This window comes from Fragaria vesca, linkage group LG6, assembly GCF_000184155.1.
Source record: "Fragaria vesca subsp. vesca linkage group LG6, FraVesHawaii_1.0, whole genome shotgun sequence".
Taxonomy (NCBI): domain Eukaryota; kingdom Viridiplantae; phylum Streptophyta; class Magnoliopsida; order Rosales; family Rosaceae; genus Fragaria; species Fragaria vesca.
Window position 1 is genome coordinate 858360 of NC_020496.1, and position 22591 is coordinate 880950.

General features: G+C 37.7%; 2 protein-coding genes across 2 annotated transcripts; both read right to left on the reverse strand.

The window, feature by feature from the left end:
- Positions 1-571: 571 nt before the first annotated feature.
- Positions 572-2734, reverse strand: LOC101313226. The gene is made up of 7 exons (XM_004302032.1): positions 2508-2734; positions 1919-2062; positions 1742-1809; positions 1575-1625; positions 1431-1490; positions 919-1347; positions 572-762 (listed from the first exon to the last, which is right to left on the reverse strand). Exons 1-7 carry the CDS (start codon positions 2644-2646, stop codon positions 721-723), a joined length of 933 nt encoding a protein of 310 aa, XP_004302080.1. The 5' UTR covers positions 2647-2734; the 3' UTR covers positions 572-720.
- A 4894-nt stretch (positions 2735-7628) lies between these two features.
- On the reverse strand, positions 7629-20993 carry LOC101291945. Its single transcript, XM_004304719.1, has 6 exons — positions 20840-20993; positions 9466-9574; positions 9147-9344; positions 8757-8980; positions 8277-8629; positions 7629-7927 (listed from the first exon to the last, which is right to left on the reverse strand). The coding sequence occupies exons 1-5, from the start codon at positions 20991-20993 to the stop codon at positions 8358-8360; spliced, it is 957 nt and encodes a 318-aa protein (XP_004304767.1). The 3' UTR covers positions 7629-7927; positions 8277-8357.
- Between the last annotated feature and the right edge of the window lie 1598 nt (positions 20994-22591).

Sequence of the window (22591 nt, forward strand, 5' to 3'; positions counted from 1 at the left end):
GTTTGATGCTACAATCAATTTGTAACAAAAAACTTTGACATTGTTCCACTTATGAACTGAAAATCATGAGAACTCAGCGAAAATCTTTACTTATGATTAACAAATTCTACATGGCAGGCAATTCACAATTGCTACTTACCTCCACAGTTAATACCAAGTATCATTTCCAGCATCACTTTGGAGTACAAAACATGTCACAAAAATGAAAGTAGAGCGAGTATTAGATTTATTATACCACATTTGGCAAATGCCATACCTAGCGGCCTAATGTTCCACTTTTCAGGAGCCTTTTCTGATCATTATGTTTTTGAGCCCGTTGTTTCTACTTATTAATACTCAAGCAAACAGTCTTGGTTCCGCTTAATATGCTCCCCTCTAGGTGGAATACTCCCCTACACATGCCTTCTTTTTTTTCATGAACCAAGTTTCACACTCAGAAACTAGATATATTTCCATTATAATGACTTCCAATTTCAAATGAGCCAACTTCAATTCAATACTGGGTACTATATAAAGTTGAAAAAACAGAAAGAGAATACTAGAACAGGACACTTGTTTGCACTACAAGTAGCTGAAATTCTGTTATATTTACAATATGCTATCAAGGCAGACTAGGCTATAGATAAACCAAAATACAAGTAGAAGTTTAAGGATACTCATCTGTACTGCTACAAAGAAAAAAGGCTCAAGCTAGATAGCCTTCTATAGGACCTCTTAGGGTCAAAACTGGGCATCTCCTCGCCTCCTCCATTCATAAACATTCTGCACTCCCACCACAATAACACACGATATCAAATTGCATGCCATACTTTAGTGTCTGTGTACAGCATTAAGAACTAGGCAAGCCTAGTTAACTGAGATTAAACATGAACTTGATTCATATATATTCATGCAATTCCAAGAGAAAAACCTTCATACCTTAGAAGGTGCACCAGGATGAGGTCTAAAAGATCCAGAAGCAGGTTGATCACGGCTTCTGATTTGATTTTTGTCATTTGATGTCCTAGACCCCTCATTTGAGCTCTCACTGGAATGAGTGGGCATTGCTTTACTCACTTCAAAAGATTCGCTCTTGATTGGAACTGTCACAGATTTGGCTGTATCATTTAGGGAGGTTGTTGGTAAAGGTTGAGCTTTTTTGGAAAACTGTGTCGCAGCTGCTTGTGCACCAGCTATGGCTGCATTGAGACTCGAAGATCTTTCCACTTCAGATATTCTAGACTGATCGACATTTGCAGATATAGACCCCGGCTTCAAGGAAAATGGATCTTGTGGATTTGGAAGTGGAAATTTGACAGGGAGAGGAACTTCAACTGGTGTAAGACCTCTAATGGCACCTTCATATATCTGTAACATGTAAAAAAGATGGGTCCATTACAAAATCAGCAATCCAAACCAAGAGGGAGCAAATTTTGGCACACAATATGCACCTTCTTTTCCAAGTTATAGACACCTTGGTAGCCACGCATTTCAAACGGAATTAGCAGTTTCTGCATTAACCAAAACCAAGACATACAGTTTACAAATCCTTTAAATCAAAAGATAGCAGTAATGGACCATATAGAAATACACACCTGTGGCTGCTCACAAAGCCAACACATATCGGTTTGTGCTTCTAGCCTCACCTGCATATGTAATAAAACAGTCTAAGTTAGTCAGCACAGTTTGGCACCCGTGAAATCATTGGCTTACTGCATTAGATTATAAAATGGCTGAACTAAATGAGTAATTGAGCACCCACCCCTTGAGGTACCATCTCCCAACCAGCTAACTCTTCGCGTCTAACACATCCAACTACTTCGACACAACCTATTGCATACATTAAACCATTATTTGTTGGAACGATAAAAGCAAGATGTGCCATTCTCTTTTTCATTTAAGTGAGCATAAAGTTCGAATGAACATAAACTTTGAATACCTAAAAGTCTTGAAATTGGATAGTGTTCGGGAAACTTGATATCAGTGATTCCATCCACCGCATAAATTTCCCGGTAGAAGGCCTCCATTGCTTTGATTGTAGCTTCCTCTGGAACCTTACCAGCAGCATGAATCCAAAGACGTCCTTCAAAAGACAAACTCCAGGCATTAGAAAATTAGTCCATCCCCAACTCAACATGTACAACTCTGCATACTATACTCACAGCAATAGAAAATCAACAACAACAACTACACCAAACATGAACCTAAAGCAAATCAAGAAAGAAAAGCATTGAATAACACTAGTACTAGAAAATCAAGATTCAATATTTGCAGGGACAAAGATCAAGATCCCACTAAGTACACACTTATGTTAGAAAATTGAGCTAGTTGACCAATCCTTCTTCTCAAGATAAACACATTCAAAGTTGCAGCTTACTAGTTAAGTTATACTAGTTCTTCCAATACCATAAATCTTCACACTACAATTCTCAAGCCTAAAACTTTACTACCAAATCATAAACATGAGATATAAATCCGAATGGGAATCTGAATTTTGAACTGAAACCAAAGTTTTACAAGGCTCAAACCTCTAATGGGAGCAGGCCATGACCTGCCCTCGATGCGTTTGATGCCATAAACGAGCAGAGACGCCCATGGCTGGTGCATAGTCAGACATGGGTTCCTGTAATTCCCAGAAGAATGTCCTCCTCCACCTCCTCTTCTCATTTCTCGGATTTTCTTGCCGCCGGTTTGTTTTTCCGGTGATCGGGAATTGTGTATTGTTGGAAAGAAAAGGTTGTGTGTTTTGGTTTGGTTTGTCAAAACTCAAAAGTAGTGACCTCGTACGGTTTGGGTTTTATGTTCTTGTTTTATGGGGGCGGTTTAACCTATTTGGTAATCTTGAATTTTATTTGTGTCAGTCATTGAGTGACCAGACCAGTAGCAGACAAATACATTCATTATATTAGGTACCAAAGCCAAAAATAAAAAAAAATAGGAAAAGAAAGAATGAGCTGAGAGTTTCTTGGATGAGAGAATGAGTTGAGAATTTTTGTTTGGGACTGTGACTTGAGAGTTACTTAATCGGCTTTGAAGTTAATTTGCAAAATAAAATTAATTGTGTGTAAAATTTAGTGTTAACGTCGTTTAGATAAATTTTTCATTCTAGCAATTAACTTATAAAATCTGTTATAGTTCGATTAGTGTTTAGTTAAAGCTAGACTCGGTCGTTAACTTTTAACCTATAATAGTTTGATGTCACTTATCTGTGTCCGATTTGAGTTAGAGATGAATGAGCCAAGTCGACCCTCGTTGGAGAGGCTAATTTGGTAAGTAATCATATCAAACTTGAGTTTCAAAACCAGTCTTGTAGCTTGTTAAAAAAATATATTAAGACATAGCTTGATTATTTTGGTAATCATCTCGAGTCATCTGACTCACTCTCATAATACCTTGATTTTGTGTACGTTGTTCGACTTTTTAACATTTCTAAGCATGTTCAATATATCATTTACTTGTACTTTTTGTGTATTTTTATATTGATTGTGTTTCATTTTTTGTTAAATTTGAAGAAGTAGAAGAAGAAAAAAGAAAGTATGAAAAATCTTCCCATACAATAATGAAGCATACAATGTGGATCACCCATTTTGTGTATCCTGTTTGGTCTCCTCACCCTCTTCTCAAAACTCAAAAAGCCACTCCCCCTGTTTTCCTCTTCCTACTCATAACACACAAAGAAACTCTCCATCCTCCAACGGCACCACTTTGAAACGACACCTCTTTCCCTACAAAACGACAACCACCATTTCCCCCCAAACCAAAGAAAACAAAGTCTCATGCTTTTCTCTCTCACACTCCCTCTCCCTCTCCTCAAACATATATACATCAATTTGATTAGGATTACTCTATTGATGAAGTGATCTGCTGCATGTATCAATATTTGTTGTTACTATAAATGAAAAGACAAAACAGATCAAGGTATTTGATTGATAATAAATCTAATTAGTTAGGAGATCGATATGTTTTTCTGATTGATTGATTTACAAGATTTTTTTTTTTATACGATTGATTTACAAGAAATTGGAGCAGTACGTACTATGCAGGTGTAGACATGTATGACTATACACATTGGGAGATGTATGCTATAGGAGGGAGTGCACTCAGTGCAGCCCCAACCATCTATGTCAAGGCAATAGATTTCTTGCAGAGAACTTCAACCAATAAAATGTCCGGTAGTATTCTGAGTATTAATTCTACTAGAGAAAGATTGAAACAGTTTAAGGAGCAAGAACTTCTTTTGTTGTTGTTAATTGGGGAACTTTTATGAATAGTACACGAAGGGTCACTAAGAATTTCAGTACATCAAGTTTCAAAACATAAACTTCGGTACATTAAATATGAAGCTCGGCCTACTATACGTACACGATGTTAATGACGCCGTCCGTTTAATAACAAGTCTCATGATTTATAGGGTAGGTTGGTCGCTTCAAGTTTTCTTACAGTGGGCAATGCTTCAGTAATTTATGTACTCCTTCAACACACGAATGCGTACCACGCCAAGCTAATTGTCTATGCTGATGCCGGAAAATTGTGCTGCCTGATGGTGTTGAATCTTGGACTCCTGCTGCTACACCAGGAATATATATATCTCAAATTGTTTCAAGACCTTTACCTGGAAACCTTTGGTTTTTTCCTTTCCTTTTTCGGTAGGAGGAAAACCTTTGGTAATTGGTTTATTGATTATAGGAACAGGTGTAGGCCACCACGGGAGCACATATGTGTAGACGCTTGCAGCTTGATCTAATGCAAACCAACCAACATAGCGACTGAAACCAAATCCAATGTCTATAGGTGGATCGAGGGGACTCTTCTCTAACGTCTTTTCACGAAGATTGCACATTACTATCTGTTGAGGAAATTTCAAATATACGATGTCCTCATTGCTTGGAAGGAAACCTAGCACCTCCAATTTGCCTAATTTTTTTTCAGTGATCTTAGGATCTTTGGAGGCCATGTCCAACATACGAACGCTGTCAAATACCACACACCATTTCATTATGCCTGAAATTTCTTTCAGTTCCCAAATAGTAATGGATCCGTATATACAATATGGATACATCCGCAGACGCCCTTGGCAGACGCCTAATTGGAAGCAGCGACGTCGTTTCGGGGTTACGGTGTAATCACAACCATCACTCATATCGAATGGATCCACTTCAAGAGTGAAGCCGCTATAACTGTACCAATACAACTTGCCATTCCAAGCAACGCCCGGCCGCCATTCAACGAAATATTTAAAGTCGTCTGCGCGTATTGGATCAAGCAATGTATGCTGTGTCCATTCACCACACTCAGAAGAGAAGATCTCCAAAGTCCAACCGAGTTTTAGTTTGCCTGTTGAATTTGGAACTATTCGCACAACCCGCCACCTATAGTCAGCACTAGCTTTATCAGCAGCATAGTTGGGATCACATATGAATCCCACCGGCACTTTGGACTTGTGAGCTCGAGGGGTGGGAGGGAGAGCAACCCAGTGCTTGGTGACTGGATTGCAGATGTAGTAGTCACGCTGATAGTACCTGGTCGCGCAACACAAGACCAAGTCATTGAAAGTTGCTTCCACAATTGGTACAATATTAGACTCAGGAGCTCGAAAAGGCGGGAGGAAATTCATTGACAATATGCTTGGAAGTTTAGAAGTCGAGGTAAGGGGTATAAGTCTGTCATCCGTATAGGGGCACACAACATGAGTAGTCACATAAGGCTTTGTTCGCCTACGATGTCTACATAAAAATTGGCTGACAAAATGACTATCGGAGACGAGATTAAACCATCGCTTGGACACGCACTTGCACCGGAATACGGCCTTAATGTGAGAAATTCGACTAAGTATTTCGACAACTATAGAGTCATGGAGATCAGAAATCATGGTTGTCGATTGTGGTGGTGGATTTATTACACACCTTTTAGGCTTTTTAACGGGTGAGAAGAGAGCTAAGGCAATATTACTATTACCTCTTTTGCGGCGGTTTGTGGTAGCATCAACATCACTATCACCAGGTATCACGGCCGGGTAAACTTTCCGGTTAGACATTGTGAGCAGAAACTCTCTTTTGGTGAATAGGTACTGTGTTGTTTCAACCTAGCAAGCTTGTTGTAATGAATTTTCATTGAAGGTCTGCATATTTATAGGAGTGTTCGGCAGGGGTTCAACTTTCAAACAACGTCCTCCAAGATTAACCACGTTTTTCCTTTCTCTATTAGGGTTTTACACCCTAGTCCAGTTGGGATTGCTCTTCCTAGTTGGACCAAGTTTATAATTAATTAAAATCCTAGTTGGGATTATGATTCCTCCACCTAGTTGGAAAACGTGTATAATCCTTACATAAATAAGTCCTAGCTCCAAGTTCGAGTGGAAAACTGGAAAGCCGATTTTCTTCTTTTGAATATTTGATCATACAATTAATGGATTGGTGGGATAGGGATATAGAGCTTATATTCATTCAATTCAAAGATATGCCGGTTGCATACTCGGTGGAAGCTAAAGAAGGAATACCCTAATGGTAGACACCTTAAGTCACAAGAAACCCTAGTTTACAAGAATCAAGAACTCAAGGACGGAGACTTAATCGCCGACTATCATCTCCCCAAGAACACCCTTCTTCATGGTGGATTTGCTAGGCAGAGCTGGGAAGCTCGAGGAGGCTCACAAAGTGATTAAAAGCATGCCCCTTGAGCCTAACACAATTGTTTGGGGTTCCCTACCTGCTGCCTGCAAAACTCATACGAGTCCCAACTTGGCTGAAGTGGCAGCAAGACAACTGCAATTCATCAGTTGGAACCTCAAAATTGCGGCTACAATGTTCTGATGTCAAACATCTATGCAGCCTCAAACAGATGGATTGATGTTGCTGGGGTCAGAAAAGGAAGGAACCAAGAAATAATGTTATATACACAGGAAGTTTACAAGGGAATCTGCATAATCAGCTAGTACTCTGTGTTAGAGAATCATACTTGAATCAACTCAAACATACCATCCCAATATAACATTGATATAACACCCTCATTGATGATCCACTAAGACCGGCTCGTAAGGTTGTGCCAATCACATAACAAATTACTATAAAAACCAGTTTGCCGGTGCATATGTGAGAATCCCAAACCCTCCAAAGCTGCCCGCTCCAATGTCAACTTGCTGCTTCACGGTGGCATATTTTATGGCACCTTCTTCGTAGTAAAGAAAGACCAAAGTGGCAAACGATGTATGTGAAAACCTAGCGCAGCAGATAGTTGAAAATGATCTAGTATGGCTTCTGGCTTAGGCTCGCGCATTTGACATTATAGGAATCATTTTGTTCAGGTGATGATCCTAGGCAGAGACCTGGACATGGTTTAATGACTACTAATTCTGACATATCTTTTGATCTTGGCGACAAAGAATCTCAAGCAAGCAGGCAAATGCAAGTGTGGATGAGCCATTGTAAGCTCTACTTTACAGCACTACACTACTAATCCGGGAACGGGAAGCATGGCAATGGTGCAGTTGTTCGATATGCAGAGGGACTGATTATGGGGCTTTAGCTCTCCTATGAGCTGGAGTCCCAAAATGTCAACCATTGCATCCAAAGCTAGATAAGTTCAAAATGATTTGAGATTTCAAATGGCAGACTGCTTCACTGTGGAGTCAACACAGAAAACTCGAATAGGATTGTAAACAACACAACATCCATTAGCAGACCACTCCAGACTACATGTATTTATTCAAGCATCAGTCTTCTAATTTTAAAGATCCTCTAATTTTAAACAACACAACATCCTCTAATTTTATACACTGATAAACAGCTACTCAAACATCAGTCTTCATATACCTGACCACAATTTTCAATAACCACAGGTTCTGTAGTCGACCCTGAATCCGAACCAACCTTCTCCATCTTCTGAACAACGCTATAACCATCAACCACTTTCCCAAACACAACGTGCTTTCCATCGAGCCATGAGGTCTAATCTGTGCAAATGAAGAACTGAGAACCATTAGTGTTTGGTCCAGCATTTAAATATGAGGAAAACAGATTGATAAATTGGAATAGCTAATTCATATGGAATAGCTGATATGAATAAGCAAATGAATAAGGAATAGGAATAATGCAAACCCTGATCTTATTATATGAATCAGCTATAATAAGAAGGAAACCCTGATTCATAAAAACCCTGTTCTTTCCTTCTTACTATTTCTACATTTGGCTTCTTAATATGAATCAGCTATATCGAAAGCAATACTGTATAATCTTCTAGAACTCTGTTAGAGAACCATACTTAAATCAACTCAAACATACCCAAGAACAAGATGGAATTACCTTCTGGGTTTGGGTTTGGGTTTGGTTCAGAGGGTTCAGGGTCCTCCCACAAAGCCTCTACCTCTGTTGTGGTTTCAACCCTCAATTCATCGTGCCAGTCTTCAAAGACCTTGTGTGAGTCATCGAACTCCTCAGGCTTGTAATTCTGCACCGCCCAGTCCAATCCTCATCAGTAATTTCCCGGCTAGGCTTATTCTCCGCAGTAGACTCTGTAACTTCCTCCAACTCCTCATCAATAATTTCCCGGCTAGGCTTATTCTCCACAGTAGACTCTGTAACTTCCTCCAAAACACTCTCCAGAAGTGCTACAAACTCCTGATCGGCATCGTCGGTTGGAATTTCGCCACCTTGCACTAAATAACATAAAAATCATCATTATACAAATTCCAGAATATAATCTATACATAACAAAAACACCATTACACCGCCAGGAAGCAAATAACATTGAAGATTCTAACCCATTCGAAAAAAATAACATACCGGTGGGGTTTCTCCTCAGCCGTCTCCGCTGCCGCTGCTTCTCGGTTTTTGCCGCCCGAGCCTCCTCCGGCGTGGCGTATTTGCGCGGCCGGCCACGCTTCTTCGAGGTACCAGCGTGGTCATCGTGTGAGTCCCTGGCGTTGTAAACCACCACCGGCTTGTCCAAATCGCTTAGGATTTCTGCACCTTGTGCTTGCTCGGCGTCGGCGGCGCCCCAAGAAAATCTAGAGGGTTTTGTGCAAAATCCAGAGGAGGGTTTGGGAGTTGAAGGGAATCCACAGGTAGTGCAAGTCCAAGAAAATCTAGAGGATTTTACACAAAACCCTCTAGATTTTCTTGGACTTGCACTACCTGTGATTCCCTTCAACTCCCAAACCCTCTGGATTTTACACAAAACCCTCTAGATTTTCTTGGACTTGCACAACCTGCGGATTCCCTTCAACTCCCAAACCCTCCTCTGGATTTTGCATAAAACCCTCTACATTTTCTTGGACTTGCACCCCTTCAACTCCCAAACCCTCTGGATTTTGCACAAAACCCTCTAGATTTTCTTGGACTCCCTCAAAAGCCTCCGGAATTTCTTCTACCCTGAAATGAAGTACAAAAATCACAACCGAGTCAAGATTCGCAAAACGAATGGGCCAAACCCATCATTTAGGCTTGAAAACCCATTATTCGAGCACTTCAAGAAACCCATAAAAACCATTACCCGACTTCTTGATTATCACCCTCGTTACCAAAAAGAAGAGCAATTAAATCTGCATGGAACTCGTCGTCTTGATTATTATCCATTGTACTGATTCTCTTGTACAAATCCCCTGAAAAAAAAAAATTAAAAAAATTGAAAAAAAACAAATAGGAAACAACATTAAACAGTGAACATGAAATGGGTCATGAACATGCAGGGACGGAGCATGGTGAATCAATACCTGGGCTACAGCCCAGAGAACTATTCTATCTTTTACTAACAAGGCATAATTATCCTAAATTTTAAGTTTATATGTATCTTAGCCCAGTCAAATACTCCATAAATCAAGCAATCGTGTCATAACTAGTAGAGAATTCAAAACTTGATTGACTATTTGACTCCATCATGTAGTACACACAAATGCAAATCTCATTCTGAGTATATAGGCGATTTAACTGAATTTATTAGAGTGCATCTATTACTAAAAAATGAGCGCTATTATCAACCCAGCTCTCAATTAATGAGCAATTTTTCAAAAGGTATTCATATGTTTTGGAATTTTTATCAAATGAAAATTTAGCCCAGATTATTTTAAAATCCTGGCTCCGTCCCTGTGAACATGAACATGAAAACCAAGAAATGGATTAGAGAAACCCTACCATGGAGATGTTAAAGATTGATCAAAGTTGCTCTGTGCGTGGGTGCAAGTTTAGAAGAGGTGGTACAATGAAGAAGAAGCTTGAAGAAAAAATGGGTCTAAGTAGAAAATGGGTGTGTGTACCTTTGTTTAAGTCGGCAGAAAAATTGGATTTAATTTGTAAGTTGGGATTTTAGATACTAAACTCTTATTTTGCTTCAAGTTAGTACAGCAGTAAGTAATAGCAATAAGCACGTTTTCTTCACAGGGAGGCTTATCAGATTTGGGGGGTGGACCACATTTTCGATTTGTTAACAATAAGCCAATAGGGGAAGGTCAAGGCTAAAAGACAAAGCAACCTCCTCTCTCTTTTGTCTATTTCCCCTTTTTTTTCCTCTGAAATCAAGTGTTTTTTTTTTTTTTTTTTTAAATTGTGTAAAGTGATTTAATATAAAGAGCTCTTGTTTGCTGCTGGCTCTTCTCATGACAGCCAATAGTGTTCTAACCATGTTTAAAAGATAACTTGATTGATTAGAACCTTTTTCTTATAGCTAATTTATTTAGTAATTAACGAGTTCTTATGACGAACCAGTAGTATATTTGGGATAGGGTATATGTTGGTAAACTTATTTGTCAAAGGTTATGTTTGAGCTTACCCGCCATATGTTTACTACTGTGAACCTTTGTTTGCCTTTCGGGTGATTAAATCTGACAACAAGTTAAACCATATTTTGTTTGGACTTGTTAAGTTTGACAGATTCTATTTTCTTCTCTTCTTCCTACAATAAATATGTGGTGTTTAAACACATAAAATAATCACATTTCTTTTATTTTTCATTCAGACTCACTAAATTAATGTCCCAAGTATATGTGTTCGTTTTAATTAAGGGAAAAAGACCATTTGCACAAAATCAAAAAAGTCAAACCCCATTCCAATGATAATCTTTTTTGTTAGCCTATTTAAATACAAGGTACTTCTTTTGTGCCCAAATACACAAGTTTTTAATAAATCACAATAAAATGATATTTTAAATGACTTTTTTACCCTTAACCTTTATTTAAAGAGAAAAAATGAAAAAGAAGAAGGGAAGACTTTCTCGGAAGCACACCGGACACCGGCGCCGGTCGCCGGTCATCGGATTCCGGTCGCCGAACACTGGTTGCCGGATTCCGGTCACCGGACACTGGCCGTCGGAAAATTGATAGTGATCGGAAAATCGCCGGAGTCTCACTGGATTTTTTTGAAAAAAATGTCACCGGAACCCACCGGATCTTACCGGAAGCATACCGGCAAAAAAATAAAGTTTACTACCCCTAGTAAACTTTTAATGGGGGAGTAGTAAACTTGCGAAACAGTAGCCCCGATGCCATAATTCACATTCAAACGGAGAAAAATCAACTTACATGCAAAAAATGAAGTTTATTACCCCTAGTAAAAGTTTACTGGGGTAGTAAACTTGTAAAACAGTGGCTCAAATGCCATAATTCACATTCAAACGGAGAAAAATCAACTTAGATGAGAAAAATAAAGTTTACTAAACAGTAGCTCCAATGCCATAATTCACATTGAAAAAGAGGAAAATCAACTTAGATGACGAAAAATGAAGTTTACTACCCCTAGTAAACTTTTACTGGGGGTAGTAAACTTGCAAAACAGTAGCTCCAATGCTATAATTCACATTGAAAAAGAGAAAAATCAACTTAGATGCGAAAAAATAAAGTTTACTACCCCTAGTAAACTTTTACTGGGAGCAGTAAACTTGCAAAACAGTAGCTCCAATGCCATAATTCACATTTAAAAGGAGAAAAATCAACTTAGATGCGAAAAAATGAAGTTTACTACCCCTAATAAACTTTTACTGGAGGTTTACTACCGTAAACTTGCAAAACAGTAGCTCCAATGTCATAATTCATATTCAAACGGAGAAAAATCAACTTAGATGTGTAGTAAACTTTTACTGGTGGTAGTAACCTTGCAAAACAGTAGCTCCAATGCCATTATACACATTAAAACAATGAAAAATCAACTTAAATGTGAAAAAATAAAGTAAACTTGCAATACAATATTTTCCTAGTCAGTATATACATTAAAACACACAAAAAAATCAACTTAGATGCGGACAAATAAAGTTTACTACCCCTAGTAAACTTCTACTGGGGGTAGTAAACCTGTAATATAATATTTCTCAGGTCAGTATACACTTTAAAACAACAAAAACCCAACTTATATGCGAAAAATTAAAGTTTACTACCCCTAGTAAACTTCTACTAGGGGTAGTAAACATGCAATACAATATCTCCATAAATTCACATTTCTAAAGTGAACTCCATACCACAAAATCGAAATTACAAACATCATAACCAAATTAAAGAAACTCCAAACCTCGGCGTCAATTGCTGCGAGGAGTCCCGCATCAATCTTCAGCCGCGTCGTTGTTCATCTCTCCTCTGAACTTCAGCCAAACGAGATGCTCTGAATTGAAGCCGAGGAAGGGGAAGCATTGATCGGAGGCGGCCGTACTAAGTGACGGAGATCGGCAAGCTCGGTTCGCATTGCCTAGAGGTGGCTTGGAGATTGGAGCTCAGATTTCGGCTCGCATTGGAGACTGCTGCTACCTTCTCACATATCTGGTTACTTCGAGGTCGAGGTAGAGGAAGCCAACTGGTGAAATCGACCGGGTTGATGGCGGCGGTGACGACAGATGAGAGCAGAGGGAAGCATCAATCTGGAAGAGGAGGAGCCGAGACCTTTGGTCGGTGATGGACGTCATCTGTGACGTTGCTGACGAGATCGAGAGAAGAGAGAGACCGATGAGAGATGAGAATGAGAGGTGGGAGAAGCAGAAGATAGTGTAGGGTTTTTATTAGATTATGGTATATTTGTTATTTTATCTTGAATAATTAGAATGGGCAATAGAATCTTATTTTCATTGGACCGAGCCAAAACTCAAATTAGTATTAAATATGCATTTGCTCTTTAATTAATTATGATTCGAAGAGAAAAGTGGGTGCTCCAAAATAGAAAGAAATAAAAAAAAATAAAAAATTTAAACAACAACAAAATGGGAATCCTGGTGTGAGGAAATTGTGGGTCCCACCAACAGAGAAAACGGAAAAGCCTGTCTTTCTTTCGTAGGATCCTTCTCTTACATCATCAATTAAAAGTCAACGTGTCTTTCCCTGTGTTTACATATAGAAAACCTAACTTAACTGCCCAAGGCAATTCTTTTACCACAGTAACTCTAAGATATGCAGTGTTGGGGGGAAAATTTGACTTTTTTTTTAATTTAAAAGAGTTTAAGACTCACTTACGTTTAATGCTAGTAGAGACGTGACAAAATTTCCTTATATTTAACTTGTTTAATTACCTCATTTAAAAAAAAAACTTAGATTAAATTCCTTGCTAATAAACAAATTGTCGCTTACTGAAATCAAAATTTTGGGATCAACCGGACTTTATTACTCTAACATCTTTTAAGAGCATCTTTAACAATGTTAGCAATATTTGAGTTAAATTTTCATCAAATTAGCTAAAATGTTATTTTGGTTAGCCATTTTAGAAAGAGTGCGGCTATTGAGACCTCCAAATTTACTTAGTATACCTCTTATTCTCTCCACACCTCTATTTTACTTTCAAATATAAGCATTTGCTCATTAAACCTCATTTCAAATTTCTAAAATAGCCTTGTTTATGTAATTCATATATATATATTAATATATTACTCATTACACCTCTTATTCACTCACTATACCTCCATTTTTTTTTTTTGCATGTAAACATCCATTCCCGACTTCCATTCTTTAATTTTTTTCTTTTTTCTTTTTAACGTCAAACCTCCATTCCCCACCTTGATTTCTTGATTTTCTTTATTTTTTTGTATTTTTTTATTTTGCATAAAACGTCACTACACATTCATTTTTTGATCAAATTGTAAGAAATAATTTTCAATGACATCAATTTTCGAGAGAAGTTAATTCGAATAATGAAGAATACTATTCTCTTAAAAATTAAAAAAACAAAAGGATTGTGTCTCAAGTATTTATCGATTATCAAAAGAATGTTCTTAATTACATGAACTTTTCTATATTTTTGTTACTTTTGTATTTCTATTTTACATATACTTATTTTTTTTTGTAAGTTTATATTTTTTGTTTTTATACCTCATGATGATAAATTATTTAATAATTGATAGATTATAATTTTTGTAAAAATATTTTTTCACTTTGTATATGCATGTGACATGTATAATAATATAAATATATAAATGCTTTAATAAGTATGTGGTAAAACTAGAAAATAAAAATCAATAAAGAAAGTAATAAAATGCAAACCATTATTATTGAATTAGAAGTTTAGAGAGAATAAATTTGTTTAATTAGTGTCCTTGATAGTCATTGTGTAAGAGAATAAATATGTCATTTAATAATTCATAATAGAGTGAGGTCAAGTGAACAAATTTGGAGGTCCCAATAGCCGCACTCTTTTAGAAATGTGTATGCATCAATGCTCTCTATTTTAGCTAGCATCACATTAATATTATTGTTTAAATAAAGATTAAATAGTTTAAATGTATTTATATATCACCTAAAATATTTTAAAAATAATATAATAAATTATAGCTAGCCTCATTTGAGTTATCTCGCTAACCAAATATAGTTAGCGAGATAGCTCAAGTTTGGTTAGTTTGCTGAAGCTTCTAAAACATCTAAAAAAGCTAAACACGCTCTTTAAAATAACTAAGGAATCAAAGTAGAGAGTCTACTAAAGATGCTCTAACTCATCACATATGACAATGTATCAAAGAAATTTTATATACATCAAAAGGAGATTTTACGATCTTTACTCTATGTGTGGTTATACATGCAGTATGAAATAAGTTACATTTGACATCGTACGTAGGTAGTTCGACGCATACGTTATGAATATTTTGACCATAGTTTCAAGCGTCAAACGTTTTATTGCTAATAATCGTCTTTTATTTGCTAAAACACAAAATGAATTGTTATTTGCTAAATTCAAAATGAATATTTGTTTGGAGATCAGCTAGACTTTTCACTAACGTTTTTTTGACACATCGTATGAGATATATCCTTTCCAAAAATTTCAAATACATTAAATACATGATCTCCTCGTTGCTTGCTTGGCCCATTTGCCTAATTTCTTTATAAACCATGTCCAAAATAGGAACTTCGTTGCCTGAATTTTCTTTTAGTTTTTTTTTTTGGAAAATGGTTACATCCTCGAACGCCCTCGGCACTCGCTCATATAAAAGTTTCTTCTCGGCGTTTTAGTGAAACGATATTTGTCAATAAAAACATTAAAAGTAAAAACAAGTCTTTTTTTTTTTTTTTTGAATAAAGCATCTGGTTTTGGAATACAGTCATACAATATAGTCAATATACCACCATGAGGTGCTATTCTATTTCCAATTTTAGGAAATTGAAGGAGATCAAACATAGGAAAAATTGGAAAGGGGTGTCATCCTAGCTTCTCTGATGTTACAAAGCATATTGTATGAAGAGTAGTCATCGTCTCTCGACATGTACGTTTAATTTTCTATAGTGAGAGTAAAGAAAGGTGACTTACGTACACAGCTGATCTTAATTATATGTGGCCATGCCAACTGCTATATACGTAACTGTAAACTTCAGAACTTCTGTTCAAACTGGTAAATAGCAAGCAGTGATTATGCAATTGAACTTCCAAAGGCATTTGAGCTGGATCTCATGCAGAATATCAACCTCGATCCGGCTAGTACCATATGGAAATGCTTATATCTAAGAACCTAACAACACCATCATTTGCCAGGTTATTTCCCACCTTCCTCATTTTTTCTTCGATCTGCTTCTTCTTTTAATGGTTTGTTGATCAGATGGTGTTTGATATGTATATGCGCTGCAGAATTGCCCAGCTGAATGCTACTGGAACAGTAAAGAAACTTGCGTGATCAACATCTGGGGGCCGGATGTGGCCGGTAAGCTTCTTTACAAGTAACCGCAACCTATCTGCAATATTGTTTCTCGCTAGTTTTCTCATTTTCTCAGTATAACTTGTAATGATATGATTGAAATCTGTCGAAGAAACTACCATAAAGCATGCACGAAAAGTTGCACAGCGAGAACGATCTAAAATATAGCTTACACAATTTCAAGGCCATGAAAACAGTAGGTTTGTTCTGACTTCGCCATCTTAACTGTGATGTGTGTTGCGTGGCAATACTTGAGACGATTACAGTTATCAGAAGATGAATGGAAATCATGGTCTAAAATAATGATGATGAGTGACAAACTTGTCTCAGATTGCTACAAAAGCGGATATGCAAAAAAGGTTTTGGAGTATTAGCTTACTGCATTTTAATTTGTTTGCTCTTCAGCCTCTTCTTAATTAGTACATGTTGAATGTCTCACATGTGTGTGTGTGTGTAACTAATATTCAAAAGAGATGGTTTCTTGATGGTATTTTGTGGGTACGTTAGTCTTAGATCTCTAAATTGCTACACCAAATACATATATAATTCAATCAAGCATTGAGGCCGTGAATTCAGAAGTCATTTTCTTGTTGAAGTTTGAGTGACCCATTACCTAAATATAACCCTAGCTTGGTGATGCATGTAATATAACGTCGTTGTTGACACAGTATGACGGATATTCCCTCCATTAATTCTCCAAATCTTTCCAGATAAAATCCATCGTCGTCTCTTGGTTGGGAAGTAACCGCCTTGCACCTATATATATTCGGTGTCAAGCTTGTTGATAAATCGATCTGTTGCTACTAGATAGTAGCGTGCGTCTTCCTTGATATTGTAGTAGGCTAGGGATCACAAATGATCGATGAATCCTGCTTCTGGTACTTAATCCCTGGAATATATATGACGGGTGGGATCGAGATAGAGGGAAAAGAGAAGACAAAATAAAAATGGAAATGGAATATGGCTGGAGGGTATGTTAGGAAGTGTAGAAAGATGTGAGATAAAGAGTTATTTAAAAAAGAGAAAGGTGTGTGGTTTACAATTTTGGGTGTGCAAATTTCAGCACCCTTACATAATTTCTCCTCCCCTATGAATAATTGTTGTTTGTTATAATTAAAATGAAAGTTTGTTTGGACAGTTTGGGGATCAACTAGACTTTTCACTAAAGTCCTTTTGACAAATCGAATGACATACATTTTCCTGAAATTTCAGATACATGATCTCGGATCAAGATCCTCTCCTTGGCTATTTCGGCCTTGATAATCCTTGACTTCTCATCTCATCCATTCATTTAAACCCAACGTTCATTACTTATCCGAGTGATCGTGGCGGTGGTGACTTGAGATGAACTGGACCCCTGGGTTTCGGTGGTGGTGATCTACTGCTAACATATGACACCACTTTTAGCTTATGGATGCAATGGCTGCATATGCCTTGACAATGTAACAAGAATGGGATAGTAGTAGTCCACAAATCAACAAGAAACATGGAAAACTTGAATTGGCTTGAATTTTTATGGATTAGAATCTTAACAATCTTAATTTTGGAGGAGGAGGGGGAGGAACGAACTGATCGATCTGATAATCTTACACTGTTTTTATAACCAATATTATTGATCATCATGGAATCGGTGAGAGAGAGAGGAAGGAAGATTTTGGCAATGTCTATGTTGTGGACTAATTACCAACTTCTTTGTATATTTTTGACGAACTAAGGAAATATTTATACGGGGAAAAAACTACAAAAACGTCCAAATTCTTGAAGAAATAGTACGTCCTGCCCGTATATTCCTGCATTTTTCCTTCTTTTATGTTGAAACGGATATCAAAATATCACGAATCTAGTATAGAAGTATAGAACGGGTCCAAAAACTATAGGATACTATCATCCTAACTACTAAGCGTGTAAACCCTTGTAGAATGACCTATGTACATGAAAACTCGATCAATTGGATTGTCCGGATTTGTCCCAACATAAAATTTCTGAGAATTGAGCCAAAGAGAAGTGGAGGTGATCGAAGATGCTCCAAACAATAAAGGGGTTAGCAAAAGCCAAAAGGGTAGCTGAAAGTTAAATCAATGGACAGAAACTATGCCACTCAATCCAGCATCAATAAAGATGATGGTAATATATGCCTCCATCGGCTTCAGGTCCTCCACAGATTCATATACTGAGAGATAAAAATCCATATAATAAGTAGAGCGTATAAATAACGTATATAATAAGTAGAACGATTATTATATTTATAATACCACATCTAGCAAATGCCATATCTAGCAGCCTTCTGGTTCCACTTTTCAGGAGCCTTTTCTGATCATTATGTTTTCAGGCACGGTTGTTTCTACTTTTTAATACTCAAGCAAACAGTCTTGGTTCCGCTTAATATGCTCCCCTCTAGGTGTAATACTCCCCTACACATTCCTTTCTTTTTTTTTTTTTTTCATGAACCAAGTTTTGCACTCAGAAACTAGATATATTTCCATCATAATGACCAATTTCAAATGAGCCAACTTCAATTCAATACTGGGTACTATATAAAGTTGAAAAAACAGAAAGAGAATACTAGAACAGGAGACTTGTTTGCACTACAACTCTACAAGTAGCTGAAATTGTGTTATATTTACAATATGCTATCAAGGCAGACTAGGCTATAGATAAACCGAAATACAAGTAGAAGTTTAAGGATACTTACTGGCTTGACCAATTACTCCAAACTAAGAAAAACTTAGCTCGAAAGAATATAAGAACAGACCCCTGAAATAGGTCTTTGAATGACAATGAGCAGAGGTTTCCAAACGATTCACAAAGAAGTACAATTAATCACCAATATGATAATCAACGCACTCAATCATGAATACCTGGATTTTGAAGATGATGAAACACATCTGACCAGAACATGCTTGAAGCTCATGTCGAATGACTGGGCATAGAGAAGAAGCCCCCCATGCTAAATTAGAACAAGGCACAAAGATCACAGGTATTGGTCTTAACAATAACTGAATAGAACTTGGCCTCAAAGTAGGCACATTTCATGAAGCCAACTTGAGATGAATCGAATAAGCTTTTGTGAACCACTTACTGGTTGTTTTATGATGGAACATTGATATATGATGTCGTGGCAGCAGAATTGAACCAACTCCTTCATGAGAAACTTCCAAGAAGCCAAGAAACCAACTCCACAAAAATACCTTGTGAAAAGCTGATGATTTTTGTTGCTCAGGATGCCAAATTTATGCACGATTTACGCCATGCTCCGATGACGTTTCTGATAAGTTCTTGGCCTGGGAATGTAGCATAACATATGTACTTGAAGGATTGATGAAGCGAATGGCCAAAGAAACCCTGAAAGATGGCGCGGATGATCTCACAAAACAGCTCCAGGAAAGCTGATTCTGAAATTTCCAGCTTTTGCTTATTAATTATTTGGCTGACTTCTTGAACTTGTATCTTGATCTTCCCATGGCTGATATGGATGATTCTTGAACTCAAAATACTCTATGACATTACATGTTGATGTAAAAATCAGTACCTCAATGATAGATACTCATTACGAAACAATGCCCCAAAAACCCAAACATATTTAGTTTCTGGAAAATGCTGTTTCAAGGTGTCGACTTCTGGAGTTCATAACTCATGCTTCAAAGCAGCGAATGGCATGATCATTTTTCAGATTTTCATTCCAATATCATGGCTCAAAATGGAATATCGCGAACAGACATTAAACCCTTGCAAGGAAGCGCGAATGAGCCACGAAGATGCCTCAGAGGAAGCCAATTATCTGAAAATTTCAGATTTTCTCATTGAAGGGACCTGCATGATGATTTCCATACGATTCCCTTGTGATTTCTGAGTAGTGGAATGTCTGAAATTAATCCTTGGCATTAGTGGAACATGCATGAAGCCATAGATGCTTGACTTGGATTTCCAGAAAGTATGGAACTGCTCGGTAAAGTGCCCTCAAGAACCAATGTTTCCTGACAACTGTTGCTGCTAATAAGCCTAATAGGCAAGTCGAATGTCCCAGAAAACATGAGATAAAAATTAAAACCGCAGGGATCGGTTTCTAAGAATGAAAAGATAACTCAAAACTCGAAAAGTTTCAAAAATTTGCCACAGGAATTGGCAGAATGTGTATGATACTGGTGGCTCTTCCATATATATAATCACGCATCATCACTGAACAACCTGTATATCATGGTATGAAAGCAAAAAACACACACTCCTCAATGATTCAGATATTCTTAGGAAGGAATCGCTTAATCATGTACCTCGAGTGCATGTCTATATGCCCTTATTGCAATTTCAGTTTCGATGCACGGTTCTTCTTTACTGCCAAGGCATATTTCGAGATACCAACCTCATGCAGAAGCTTCTCTTGAATAATCTATGCTGCCATTATGAGGTTTGAAGCCCCCCAGTACAATAGAACCTTCAGCGAATGGTGGCTACAGAGTCCATGAAACCCAATACTGGTTTCGAGACTATTCTTCTCATACGGGAATTGCATGAAGGCATCTCGGACTTTTAATTACTCACAGCAAGATCACGTCTCCCTGTATGTAGATGCATATAAGCTGCTAGGCTACTTTATAAGAGCCTCTTGTCATTATGAAGGTAGAACCACGCTGTAGCTTTGCACAAAGTCTTCAAGGTCTTGACCCTGTATTATCTTCTTCTGGCAGCTTCTTCTCCTCAATCTTCTTTTCTCCAGATATAGTAAGTATGGAGATATCAATTCATGCAAAACTCATAGCCACTGTGTTGGCTAGATATATATCAATCCACTTACTGGAAAGACAAAAGGCTATAATATCTGCATATGTATGCATAAGTGAAATCAAGATTCGAACAGTGTTGATCTTTGCTACAGGCGCAAATGTTTCTTCATAATCAATGCCATACCGCTGGGTGTATCCCTTGGCAACTAACCGTGTTTTATACATGTTAATGCTCTCATCTGCTTTCAACTTTACGGTGAATACCCAACGGCATCCAACGGTCTTCTTCCCAGCTGGTTTAGGCACAATATCTCAAGTCAATTTTTTCTGTAATGCCTCTAGTTCTTCGTTCATCGCCTGAGTCCACTTGGGATCCGTCATTGATAGAACACTGGATAATTGATTAATGACAAGAGCATGTGACCCAGCCAACCTATGGTTAACATGTAATTAGCTATAGGATATTTAGCTTTGGTTTTGATGTCTGGTTTATATTGTTTCTTTGGAATGCCCTTGGTAACCCTCTGTGACTTCCTAGTTACAATATTATCTACCCCAGATAATTGGTTTGAAATCAAAGATACCTGAGATGGGACATTTGCAGCGGATTCTTCGATTGATGGTGTAGAGATCGAAGGGAAACATATCTGAAGAGCAAGTGGTCGAATCAATTGAAAATTGTGGTTCTTGTCGATTTGCATCAGCCAATCCATGCGTGACACGTGGCCCTATCTACGTGCCTGCCTCTTCCAGTTCGACAATCTCTCTTCTTCGTCAGTCATGTCAACCTCTCTGTGCACGACACGTGGCACAGCTTCACTCCCCAAAACTAGATCAACGCAGACACGTGAGCCAAGCTGAAATTGTGGCTCGGCTTCAGCTCCTTTCGGCTTACGGTTAGGTTCACATTCTATTGCATCAGAGGAGATCTGTTGTTGTTTGACACGTTGAACGCCATCAACCACTATTTCGACGCGAGGCCCACTGTTTTTGTCAGTGTTGGTCTGCTGTTGTACGACGTCGTTTTCATGATTTTTATTTTCTCCTACTCCAAATCTCGACTCCAAAGCTTCTAATTCTTTAAATTCTTCGAATTCAAATAAATATTGGGAATTCCCTTCATATGCTCTCTCCCCCTGAAGAGAAGACTCTAATACTCCCCCTGAGTAGTAAGGCTCAGATTCACGAAAAGAAACATCAAGGGATACATGCATGGTGTCTGTAAGAGGATCATAACATCTATATCTCTTTTGAAAATCTGCATAACCCACAAAGATACACTTCCTTGCACGGGGATCAAGCTTACTCTGTTGTTGTTTTGGAATATGAACATACACTGTACATCCAAATACACGAGGCTCCAAGTTAGGCAACGAAGGAATTAAGAGAAGTTTTTGAAGCTGTTGTAGAGGGTTTTGACATTCAATAACCCAAGAAGAGGTATGATTAATAAGGTAGGCAGCAGATGTCACAACTTCTCCCCAATATTCTACAAGCACATTCATGCCAAACAAAGAGGCACAAACAACTTCAAGCAACTGCCGATTTTTCCTCTTTGCCAATCCATTTTGCTAAGGAGTAAAAGTATCTGAAGTCTGATGTCGAATTTCATGTAACTTCATAAACTCTTGCATATGACCATTAATTATTCTCCGCCATTATTAGACTGGAAAACTCGAACAACCTGTTGATATTGTGTGGACACCATCTTGTGAAATTCTTTGGATCTAGAATAAACATCGCTCTTGTTCTTCAATAGAGACACCCAAGTCGTATGAGTACAATCATCAATAAACGTCATAAAATACCGGGCGCCAGAGAGA